Below are 12,085 nucleotides of genomic sequence, written 5' to 3'. Positions count from 1 at the left end.
GAGACTAAAGTCAATATTGTGTAAATAAGTAAGTAATATGACTGTCGTTGACAGTTGTTTCATTAATCTGTCTTTATATTTTCTCAGATTATTCTTTTGATTTACAGAAACTTTCCCAGTTGACGATGGGTTTTTGTTTATTTTTATACCTTCTGTGTATAAGATAATAGTCATAGTCACCATAGTCATTCATATTTTATATTCTTATTTAAAATGTTTTCTATCCTTGCACAGTCGTACTCGTCACCATTCATTTCACTGCCAGTGTACTTGCATGTTTGCAAATATTCTTGAATCTAAGAGCTTAGCTAAGAGCTAAAACGGTTCATTCAAAAATTTGAACTATCACTTGTTATACATTCTTGAATATGGACATTTTCTTTATATAATTGTAGTCACAATATTTTTTCCCATCTATCATAAAAAAGATTTAATTCACAATGATATAGAATATTCTTAAATTGCACTCAGGTATTTTTCTGCTGATCACTAATAAGATTAATTAATAGCATCAACCCACAATCAGCAGCTATTTGCATGATGAATGTATAAATCTGATGTGTCTGTTGCATAATTCTCACTCCAATTTTGACCTTTATTTTGATAAAACAACCTGATTTAAAATATGCATGACATTTAAAAGGGTAATGCTTTAATCTGGTTGTAATCAAATGAGCAGTGAGCCAGTAAACAACGCAAACACCCACTTTGACTCACATGCCTACCACCACCACCTGGATTCTCCCCCTGCCCCCCAACACCACCACATACCCACCCATTTCTATTATGTAATGACACCCCAGCACATCATATGACAATACCACATATATTTCTATACAACTACAGTCACAAAAACAAAACACACACAGTCTCTTTCTCCCTCTCTCTCTCACACACACACATAACAAAACAAGCATCCTAACCACAAGGCTGTGTGTTGTAGAGTTGTATTTCTTAATTTATTATATTACTGCAATGCCAAGTTTGCAGATAATACTTAACACTAACTGTTGAGTCTTTCACATGCATCTCTTTTCACACCACGTGATGTCAGCTGAGGGTTTTAATATGCATTGTTGCTCTGATAAAAATATTACGTAATAGCATAATTTATCTTTCAGTTCAGATATCCCCCATGTACTTTCAATAGCTTTTTGGATTCATCAAGTGTGTGGTTATGGTATATTTCATCATACTGACCCACTTTTATTTCATCGTATCTGACAGGGGCTGTAAATCATGTTGGAAGATGCAATCTCAGGGGACTCTGCTGTCTTGCCTTCACACAGGACTTCACTGTGTGTGTCAGTATGAGTGCACGTTTATGTACTAAATCCCAAGTTGTCTACTAAGGGCGCAAGGATTTGTTAATTTTTTTCTCATTCATAACCTACTCCGGTTGCCACTTCGGCCTCCTTCACACACACCTCTCTTTTTTCTGTCCTTGGTGTATTCTATCTGGTGATTCCCTCACTCACTATGTTTGAATAATGGAGAAATTGTGTAAGATGCCATCATCACCAGCAAACTCTCGAACACATTGAGGCCAAAGAAACTGATGAGGGTGTTATTTGCCTGTAGCTCGGGCGTCCCCCAAATATCACACAATGTCACGGGATACACGTGTGTCCTTGATAATATAGTCCTTGTCGTCTTTACCATGTCCCCCGTTGGTGACATCATGGTAAAGGAGACCACAGATGGTGAGCAGTGCAGTGTCTTTAACCCTGCACTTGGAGGCCCGTCATTGCTGTGAGCTCTAGCAATGCAGAGATTACTTAGAAATAGCTGATTTCCATTGCAGGGCTGCCCACTGTGCAAATTTAATGAGCATTGGGGCGGTTTTGGGACTGGTCTGCACTAAACCCCCCTGAGGACTTGGGGTGAGTAAGAGAATGCGTGTGAGTGTGCGCTCCAATCATGTCTTTGCATTTGTGTGTAGGTGTAAAGTCAGTGTGGTTTCACTTCACGTGAGTTTTACTGGAGAGCTGTGAGTGAATTATGGGGGAGGGGATTTTGGAATAAGCGAATAAGTACCTCATTGTGTCATTGCCTTCATTACAGACACAGCGCATGCAGCAGGCAGCCGGACAGACACCCTGAAATCTTTAACTTGTTCAAACCAACAGTGGGTTCTGGATCCTAAATTAAAACCCACACAACAAGGGATAAGAGGGGCAGTAAGTTAATTATGTACAATCCTATTGATGCACGAACACACATGCTCAATTAATCCAACACATGCTTGTTGGATACGTCAAAGTGAAAACAACTGAGTGCTGCTGTGATACAATCACAGAGATATTTTTTTAGGTTTCACTAAATACTGGCTAAAAAATGTAGACTTTTGTGGAATACAGCAGTTTGTTATGCTCTGGATAGATGAAACTTTTTTCAAAATCAAATTGTAGAAAGCAAAGAGAAAAACACTTTCAACCCAGTTCACCTGAACACAAGTGCCGTTTTTTGTTATTAAAAACATCAAACGTCCTTCATGCTCCCCAAAACTCAATTGAGGCTCTGTCTCCTCCCTGTACCATTCGCATATCCTCTTCCCATCCTTTTCCTCTTGCCCCTCACTGTCATCCTTCAGAGGAGAAAAGGGGGGAGTGGGGGAGGGCAAGGGCTTCTCTGCTAAAAACTGCATGGATACAAGGGGGGGCCGAGGGGGAGGGAGACAGAGGGGAGGAAGGAAGGAGAGCAGTCTCTGTTGTTGTAGTGTAGCACTGTGTGTCACAGACAGGCCCATCACAAAATCAGCCAGTCAGTGTGTCAGAGTGTGGAGCGGGGAGGGGCACACGCGTGTGCATCTGTGTTTTTAAGTCTGGTTATATTTGTCTGTGAATGTGTACATGCAGCATGGCGGATTTCATCCCATTTGAAGGGAGAGAAATCAAACCACACCCTCTTAAAATATGTCCCTCTCCTGCCCATGTGTCCATGGATCCGTTTCCAGAGTGGAGAGAAAATGGGCTCAGAAATTGCGATGGGCCTTTTTTTTTTTTTTTTTTTTTTTTTTTTTACAATTTTTTTGTTTTAGATCATGCTAGATTATGCTAGATACATTTTTACAGTTAATAAAATTGCTGTACTAAACAACAAATTGATTGATGATCATCAACCCCAACAGGTGACACTTATATATGAGTTAGTATGTCATTTTTGTTGTTTTTTTGATCATATTGCAATGACACATTCTGTGTCATCAACGGAAAATACAACTCCAGCCTTGTATTTATGTAGTTTAATAAACTTTTACAGGAGCCTAGGTAATGTTTGACTTTCAGCCTTTCATCTTTTTCACCACTGACTGAAAGCAGAAATCAGGTTGAAGCAGCTCGTGTTTGATTCTTTACTCCAGCACCTGGAACACATCACAGACACAACCACGCTGGGTTCTTCTCTGCTGCCTGTAAAACACATTTACTCACCTTAGTATCACCAAAATAAACAGCCGTCCCACATGAATATACATATAAGCTACAATGGTGTTTGGGCTCTGTAGTAGCAGCTGGTTAGGGGATCAGCCAGCCCCCCCACTACTGCCAGTCAGATTACCAAGGCTGTAGTCTCACACCCTGGCGCCCCTCCTTCTATCCTTGCTCCCTTCATCACCAACCCCACCCACACACTCACACTTCAAAATGTTCAGTCTACTAAATCTGCACCCCATTGAGTCACACATCTGTTTTTTGAAACCTGCTCTCCAAAATCAGCCCCAATGGCACAATTTCATCATTTCATAGCAATGAGGATATGTATGAGCTCAAGAATACGTAAAAATATTCACAAAATACAGGCAAAAGGTTCGGCTTTCAAAAAATTTGTCATTTATTAAAAGATTTCTTCCTTTTGTATCATTATTGAAAAAGTAGCCAGAAGAGTAATATAATGTAAAGATGGGGTGAGAGAAAGACAGAGTTTAGTTTAGACAGAAAAGATACTAATGGGGATGAGGGAGGTGGGGGGGAAGGCAGGAGCAGACGTATGCAGCAGAATGGGGGAGGGGAGACGAGGGGGGAACTACATCAGCTTTATAATGTAAGAAGAAAAAGGCAGCCAAAATAAACATATTGTTTTTGACCAGTCAGCAGTTGTTGGTCGCTGCAGTAGAAAACATACATGAAAAAAGACATAAACCATGAAAAATAAGTGCAATTGGTTTGTCTGTGTTATCACAACCGTTTATAAAAACAGGAGTTTGGTGAGAGACACCCCCCAGCCTCTGATCAAGAATCAGCGTCTGGAGCATCTCGCTCTCATGCTTGTAGATAGAATGGGGCAGAATAGTCTGATTCTGGCTCTGTGACTGAAGGGTTGTACACACCGTACTCCGAAAACATAGGCAGTAGCATGGAGGCTGCCAGTGGATCTGTGTTCACGTGTGGTGCTTTTTTGGAAGAGGTCTGGTGCAGGGATGCCCTCCTCTCCAGTTGATGTAAATAACATATGTACCACTCATACCAATGTAAAAATACATCAGTCTAAATATTTACAATTCTTTTGCAATATAGGTAAATCCAATAACATCATTAAATGCTCTCTTCCACTTATAAGAATACCGTGAGCTGATTTCCAAATAAGGAGAGAGCTTCGTATCAAACGTCTAAATCAGAACTGGAATTAGAATAACAGCAGCAGCAGTATAGGGTTACATTTATAGTTTCTGTTATTTTCAAGTTTTCAAGAGCACTGGCAATGAATGTATTTCAGTCTGTTCCTCTATTGAGCCAAACCAAAAGAAAAGCCCCAAAATAAGGCCAAACTTTAACATTACATGATAAATAGTAGCTACTGTTGTTGGTGTGTGTGTGTAAACGCTGATCTGGGCAGTTTGGATTAACTGTAGATATCAGAGTAGCAGAACTGGACATTGGTTATTAATCAGTAGAAATATGATGAAACTGTTGGTTTTGATTCTGTGTGCGACCTCAGAAGTGAGATGAAAATGACTACGTGTCAGCTTTTATGACTGAATGTGTACTTGGTTTGTGTAAAATACAAGCAAACAATCTAAATGAAGTATGAGTGCACTGAAAGCCCTCGATGCTCTTTCTGAACACATCCTATTTTGTAAAAAGGCACAGTAGTCCAATAGTCAAATCACAAGATTTCACTTCCTTTGTTTTTTTTTTCCTCATGATAGCAATAAAAACCACAAACAGTCAACAGCTTCTTCCCTATTGCCTCAAAACAAACAAACAAAAAAAAAAAAAAAAACAACCAAAAAGAACTGTAGGCCAATCTATGCAAGCGCACAGGAGGCATTAGTCAGCTGCCCAATAAATAAATACAAACAATAAATAAAAGCAGTGTCAGATCAACACATGAATAAATTAAGTGTGGGTCTCTGAGCCATTTGTCCTTCAGTGGTCCTTGTTTTTCCTCTGGCTGGTCTGTTTTTAACTCCTGCCTTGAACTTTCACGACACTGATTAGCGATCAGTTTGCATTCGGATAAGAAGAAAGGTGATGTGACGTCTGATTGCTGTGATGTCACTCCTCTCTCGATACCTTCCCATCAGTCTGCCAGCCAAGTGCCCGAACAGTTCTTGGATTACATTCTTGAGTTGATGACATCGTTTTTTTTCCACAAGTGTCCAATGACTCCTAGACGCCACACATACAGTACAATGCTGTGTTCTGTACACTGTATTTCTCACTTCACTAACTAAGATTTTCAAATGACTCCAATGTCATTTCTCCTCTGCAGGCCACACACCTCAGTTCTATCTACAAGTGAGTCCACATGTCCCTCTGCCTTAAGACTAGAATCAGATTCAGCTCACTTTGTGTTCCTCACTCTGGATTGCATCCTCACTGGAGTTACCTCACCAAGCAAAACTTAGCGTTTTAGATTTTTCTGATTAAGCATCACCCTAAAGTTGGATGTGTAAAGGAGCAGTCATCTATTTATATGGTATATTGATTGTTTTCATGCTGAGGAGGAACTACCATTTGCTTGTTGAACTTTTTCCAAATCCCTCCTCTTGGTCATTAACTCAATAACCTTTAAATGGCTGTTCAGATGTTCTTTCCTATCTGCCTTAACCACAACCACCTTTGTGCCAGTTTTAATGGGATTATGATTATCAAGTGTCAAGATTTCAATTATTGAAATACATTATATGCTGCTATTTGAAATAACTGGTTTAGTTGGGATGTTGATTAGGGGTTGTGTGTCATCTATCATTCGTCTTCAGCATCTATGCACCTACATTTCCTTCCTCTCTTTAATGTATCTGTAATGACAGGCATTTGGCCTCTTCCCTTCTTCCTCTCACAGCAGCTGTTAGCTCGGTGGTATAACAAAGCGAAGCTGCCAGCTCTTTGCTTGTTCTCTGCATCAGGTCTCCAAGGGGGTTGGGCACACCCTGGGCAAAGGCTTAAGTGTGACGTGGGAAGATTGGCTTTCACCCTGACAGGCCTTGGTGGTCCCACTCTCACTCTGTTGTCCAGCAACAGGCTGGCTTTGGCACCGGATTGGCTTCTTCAAATTTTTGGGGTTTTTGTAAGACGTAGTAGAAGAGATGGAGCTGTCTTGTGTCGCAGGGCTCCCCCTCCTGCTGGGTGTGGTGATGGCAGTGACAGGCTGGTTTTCATTGTTACCTGTCGCGGTTGGGCAGGACTTTCGTGGGGAAAGGATAGGGGCAACGTGAACCCACGTCAGGCTTGGCTCAGAGCTTTGACTGGCTTTGTAATTTGATAATTTGCCTAGTTCTTCGCCATCACTGTCTTTTCCCGTTGTGTCCTCATTTAGCTGGCAGTTACCGGCCACGTCTGGTGAATTTTGATGGGCATCAGATGCCAGTGATGTAGGAGGAAGGTTGTCCCTTTCGTCTTGGTCTTGTTTCAACCTTTTGTCCTCTTCTCTCATTCGAGGGCACTTGAGGAGCACCCCAGAAGGTGTGGAAGCATCTGCGCCTGTCCAGCTGAGCCTCCGCTTCTGGAAAATCAACAGGACAGTAGTTTGAAAGTGAACACAGAACTTGTGGTTGGTTGTAGTGAGTTTGTTTATGCATGCACAAGTGGGCTCTTGCACATTTAGGAATGTGTGTGTTCTCACCTTGACAGGAATATGTAACTGATCCCTGTGCTTGTGTGGCGGGGTGGAGCTGGAAGTGTCTTGAAGGGACCGGACAGAGGTGGTGCCGCTGGAGGCTGCAGAGACAGGCTGAGTGGGGATCTGAGGAAACCAAAGCTTTAGCATCATCTCCACCTGGAGCAGAGTGTTCAGATACTTTTCCCTAGAAACATAAAATAGTGAAAAGGGAGATATAAATATAAAGCAAGAAACAGATGGTGAAGTACTTGTGTTACTACACAAGAGAACATCTGGATATATTTTATGCTTGTCTGTACAGATTTAGATGAAATGTGCTCCAAAGTTAGGTGTTTCTCTGCACTGCCAGTGAATGCTGTAACTCTACCTACCTGTAGGACTGCTCAATAAAACATGGAACAGGAGATCAGACTTGAAACAGAAACTACAACACTGCTCCCTTTTTTTATAGCTACAATTTGATAATAAAAATTCAAACTTAGATCTTGTGTCCATTGGTAGAGGGGCAAGATGAGATGAGAACAGATTCTTAGAATCTCTAAGGATGGATGGTGGGACAATATGGGAGACATCTCACCCACTGTTGGGTCTCTGTAAAACCCCTATAATCCTCTGGATTCGATCCATGGCGACGCTCTGCTGGAAACTAGTCAAACCTGTCAATTAAACATATTCCTTCAATTAGCCATGTACAGTCTGAGACTTGGCAGTTACAGAAAACATCTGCAAATTTAGACATTCACAATATCTCACACACACCACTTTCATTTGTGATATCAATAAACTCCAGAGAGCTGATGAGTCAGCTAGAAGACTGTCGTTTCACACATGCTGCACTTTGAACTACATCAATAGGCGGCGTCAATACTGACTGCTGCACAAAAGAACACATGCTCTATTGCACTGGATGGAGGCCACTCAGATCGTACAAACGTGTGTTCAGCATCTACACGTTTAGTTGCCAGCCTGCACATATGCTCGTCTGGAGGTAATGATGTACAGTAAAGGTGCTTACCACGGTCAAATCGACCCCTCTTCAGTCCATTCAGCAGCTCCAGCAGGGGCCTGACAAAACCCTGCAGCTCAGCACACTGAGGGGACGAGAAAGAGAAGATAGATCACTACTGAGTTTGGGTTTGGACTTTCTGGCTGAATTTTTCTGTCTTCTGGGCTTGTTTTTATACACATGCAGATGTTGCTCTGCCATCCCTCTCCACATCACTCACTCTATTTTTCCAGTCCCTTCACTGTGACTAGTCTCTTACCTTTTGAGCAAACAGCAGATCTCCCTCTGATTTGGGGATGCAGCTTGTAGGTCGTGTCTCACCCAAGCTGATGTGAGCCGCTGAGCCACCACTCTCCAACCTGTATGACTCCTCCTCTTCCTCTTTATCGGTAAAGCCGTCGCACGCCCACTGGGACCCGGGACTATCTGATCCCCTGTCTCCATTGCCTGTAGGCCTACCCGCCTCGCCAATAAGGACGGAGGATGAGCTGTCTGTCAGGAAGACGTCGGTGTCGTCCTCCACCTGCTCTGAGTCGCTGAACACGAGGCTGTCACTGGAGCTCAGAGAATCAAAAGAGGGCTGAGAGGACGTGCTACCCTGGGACTGCATCTGTGTTAGACCAGCAGAAGGAGAGGGGTTGAGATAGTATGACGGTCAATTTAGCTTTAAAGGAGACAAAGAAATTGTTTGATTGAACTATCAAAACAAGCATATATTTACAGGAAGATACGGGGCACCTGAACAGAGACAGCACATTTTCAAAAATGATGAAACAAACAAACTGCTTTCCATTTGGCAATATAAACATTGCGAAAACACTTCCCTCTCCAAAAACTACAATTACTCAAAATGGTGGGTAAACCAGTGCCCTAGTTTAACATGGTGCAGAGGGGGACTGGGGCTAGGCAGTAGGCACACAATGGTAGTGCATGTCTGGCTCCCATTGAGGAGATTGGAGGCAGGAGAGGAGTTAAATGTGAGGGGGATGGGAGATTGTAGAGTAGTGAAATCAGAATAGGCAGTCTCTCTCTCGCTCTCTCTCCCTCCCTTTGCCTCCAGTGCTCTCTCTAGCCCCTCCTCTCTGTCTCGGGCTCGCTCTCCATCCCCCCCTTGGATTCTCACACACACACACACACACACAAACCTCTCTCTTCCCTCTCCGGCTGCGTTTCTGTATGCCTCTCATCTCTCTCTGCTCTTCCTTCAGCTCATCCTGTTCATTATGCGTGCGTACGCACACGCACACACACAAACCCAGAGCTCCTCTTCCTCTCCTCTTCCACAGACCAGCCATCACATTTTAGATCTTGTATCTCTGGCCATGTGCCCTTCTTTCACCTCTCTTTTCCTTTCTCTCTCTCTCTCTCACCTCTGAGTGCCTGCTGATCTCTGATCCCTCCAACACACAGCGGGGAAAATTCCAGGGGTCAGGAGCATCTCAGCTGCTACACATTCTAACACTAATTTTATCAATGTGACAAAATTATAATCTTAACTCCACATTCTTTTTTTGAAGCACCCACACAGACACAAAAGAGCAAAAATCATTCAGAATCCACTCTTTGCCTCAATTTCAGGAGTGTAGGAGGCTCTAACCCATTTTGTTCAGCTTTTCTAGCAGACAAATGCCACACATGCATTGCCATTCACATTTAATGTGTGTGCCATGGCTGCTTTCCCTTCCGGCTGATTGCTTCCCCTGAAAACCAAATATCACGTAGCAGTGAAAAAACACAGTATCTGAATTTCTTTTCTTTTTTTTCCTCCACGCTCTCTCTGATCTGGTCCCCAGCCCGTGGTGACTGGGACTGGGATGATGGAGACGAGCTGGGGTGGTGCATCGGACAGGTAGGCTGCGTGTCAGGTGCTGACTGCCTGTCTGCGCATCACGATGCCCACAGCAGGAGCTGACAGCCAGCAGTAAACACTAAATCCCTGTACAGTGGAGGCCAAGCCACCATCATTCAGGATGTGTGTAGTCCGCCCGGGTGGCATGCCGACAAAGCAAATAGCAATTGTGAGATGAACTGTGATTGTTCTGGCGATCTAAAAGTCGCACATAATTAAAATGCAATAGTTATCCCACTTCCTATAAATAAATGGTTGGCATTCAGATCTATGAAAGGAAAAAAATGCTCTTGGCTTTATCAATAATTTGTGCCGGGTGGCCACACAGGATGTAGCGGGACAGGAAATTCCTTTAGGCTGCCCTGCGAACTTCGGGAAACGCTGCAGACAACAACAATAACAACAACAAAAATACCCACCTTCGGTTTTGTGAGGAAAAAAAACGCCGCTATCCGAAAGTAGCCTGGTGGTGTCTGTGCCGGACTTCCAAAGGACGGAGCCGTCAGTTCTCGGTCCGTCTCCGGAGCTGCATCGCTCCGCCCGGCCGCTCATCGGTGTGTCTTTGCTCTCTCTTTCTCTCGTCACTTTACGAGCGTCAACATGTGCGCGGATCCACGTGCCCACGTTTTACGCACATCCCATTGGCTGCTGGCCCTGCGGCGGCGCGCGCCATTGGTCGACCCGTCCAGCCAGTGATTGCCCAACTGGGCGCTGATTGGACAGCGGCCGCGGCACTCACGGCCCCGCCCACTCATGTGTAGTCCGTGTGCGCGGCGTCGGGCGGGGCCGCGCTACTACCGCTAACTGCTGTAAACACATGCACGCACTCCGTTCAGCGCCGGGCAGCACGAGAGACTCTCTGTAGGTGCTGCGCATCCGGCCCCGCCCCCTCACACCCTAAATATAAAAACACGCGCATCCCGTGAACGCGCCGTAAACTAAAAAACCTCATGCAATCGAGCCCCGATCGTACTGATATGATGTTTTAATTGTTTTAATTAAAAAAAACACCAGAAATCATAGCTGCCGGTGGGGACGATGGGAGGAAGAAGGGGCAAATAAATGGGCTCCCGGTGCCTTCGATTTAATGAGGCTTCTGAAGAGTAAAGTCAGTCCTCGGCTTCAACTGTAACCTTTTATAATAATACCCATAAGATGTGATATTTCCGATAACAAGAGGAGGAGAAATTTTTAAATGTCTGGGGTTATGCAACATTTAGAGGAAGGAGCCAACCTTTTTCCCCAACATAACTTGTCGACTCCATCTGAAGTATCCAGAATAATATAACTGTTTTCTAAAATGTATTATTTTTTTGTCACTTTTTTGGACTTGGTAGTGAATATCTTGTTATTTTATGTGTAATATTCGGTTCTGTTAAGTTTTTTTTTTGTTAAGCTTCTTAATAAAAAGCGGGCTTTATGGCTTTAACATATTTTAGAGAAATTTGCATGGATGTATTTATTTACTTTGTGCTATGGTGACTTTTTGTTAAACTGACACCAATAACACATCAAATGAGATGGACATTTGACCAGAATGTAGCAAATCAGTTTCTTGCTCCATGACTTATGTAGCAAAGAAGGAGCAAGCCTCCTTCTTTGCTCTGGGTTACTACAAAATGTGAACTCAGTGACCTGCTCTTGAGACATGCAGCGCAGTGTACCATAGGGTATAGACCACACATACACACATCATCTGTCCCCCACCCATCAGATATATCTGTATTTTCTCCGCCCATGGGACTTAAAGTGCAGGTCAGTTATTACACTGGCTTTTACTGGTATTTTTAGGTGTGAAATTCCAGGTTGGAGCATTTGGAGTGGTAGCTGCCCTTAAGCACTTTACATGTTACAGGCAGGGATGAAGGGCCCACCCTTCCCCCACTATGCATACAACATACACATGAACTCACTGACCCTCCTCCTCAACACGCACACTATAAGCTCTGACCTTGTTTGATTGACAATACCTATCTTCGAGTATTGTAACTATGTACAATCACTTAGGAACTTTAACACCAGGTGAGACGACTGCCCTCTCTTGTTGTCTGCATACTATAATGGTTAACCTTTGGTAATAGTAAACCAAGGAAAAGGTTTCTGTTTGTGCATACGTAAAGGAGACCAGGTCAACTGAAAAAAAGAGAAGCTTTCCATCCCCAACAGCA

The 12,085-nt window shown here is 43.4% G+C and overlaps 1 protein-coding gene across 1 annotated transcript; it reads right to left on the bottom strand.

Moving 5' to 3' along the window:
• Window positions 1–5,348: 5,348 nt before the first annotated feature.
• Window positions 5,349–10,445, bottom strand: LOC115045448 (circadian-associated transcriptional repressor-like). The gene is made up of 6 exons (XM_029505125.1): window positions 10,337–10,445; window positions 8,328–8,678; window positions 8,078–8,153; window positions 7,640–7,718; window positions 7,066–7,246; window positions 5,349–6,945 (listed from the first exon to the last, which is right to left on the bottom strand). The coding sequence occupies exons 2-6, from the start codon at window positions 8,676–8,678 to the stop codon at window positions 6,346–6,348; spliced, it is 1,287 nt and encodes a 428-aa protein (XP_029360985.1). The 5' UTR covers window positions 10,337–10,445; the 3' UTR covers window positions 5,349–6,345.
• Window positions 10,446–12,085: the final 1,640 nt, after the last annotated feature.

Source organism: Echeneis naucrates, chromosome 6, assembly GCF_900963305.1.
Source record: "Echeneis naucrates chromosome 6, fEcheNa1.1, whole genome shotgun sequence".
Taxonomy (NCBI): domain Eukaryota; kingdom Metazoa; phylum Chordata; class Actinopteri; order Carangiformes; family Echeneidae; genus Echeneis; species Echeneis naucrates.
This window is presented reverse-complemented; position numbering and strand designations above follow the sequence as displayed.

Bases quoted from the DNA above. Each gene is read 5' to 3' on its own strand.
- LOC115045448 (XM_029505125.1), bottom strand. From the start codon at position 8,678: ATGCAGTCCCAGGGTAGCACGTCCTCTCAGCCCTCTTTTGATTCTCTG. The intron at 7,719-8,077 runs GTAAGCACCTTT...TTTAATTGACAG, and splicing joins GAGGGGTCGATTTGACCGTG to GTTTGACTAGTTTCCAGCAG. The intron at 7,247-7,639 runs GTGAGATGTCTC...TTATGTTTCTAG, and splicing joins TTACAGAGACCCAACAGTGG to GGAAAAGTATCTGAACACTC.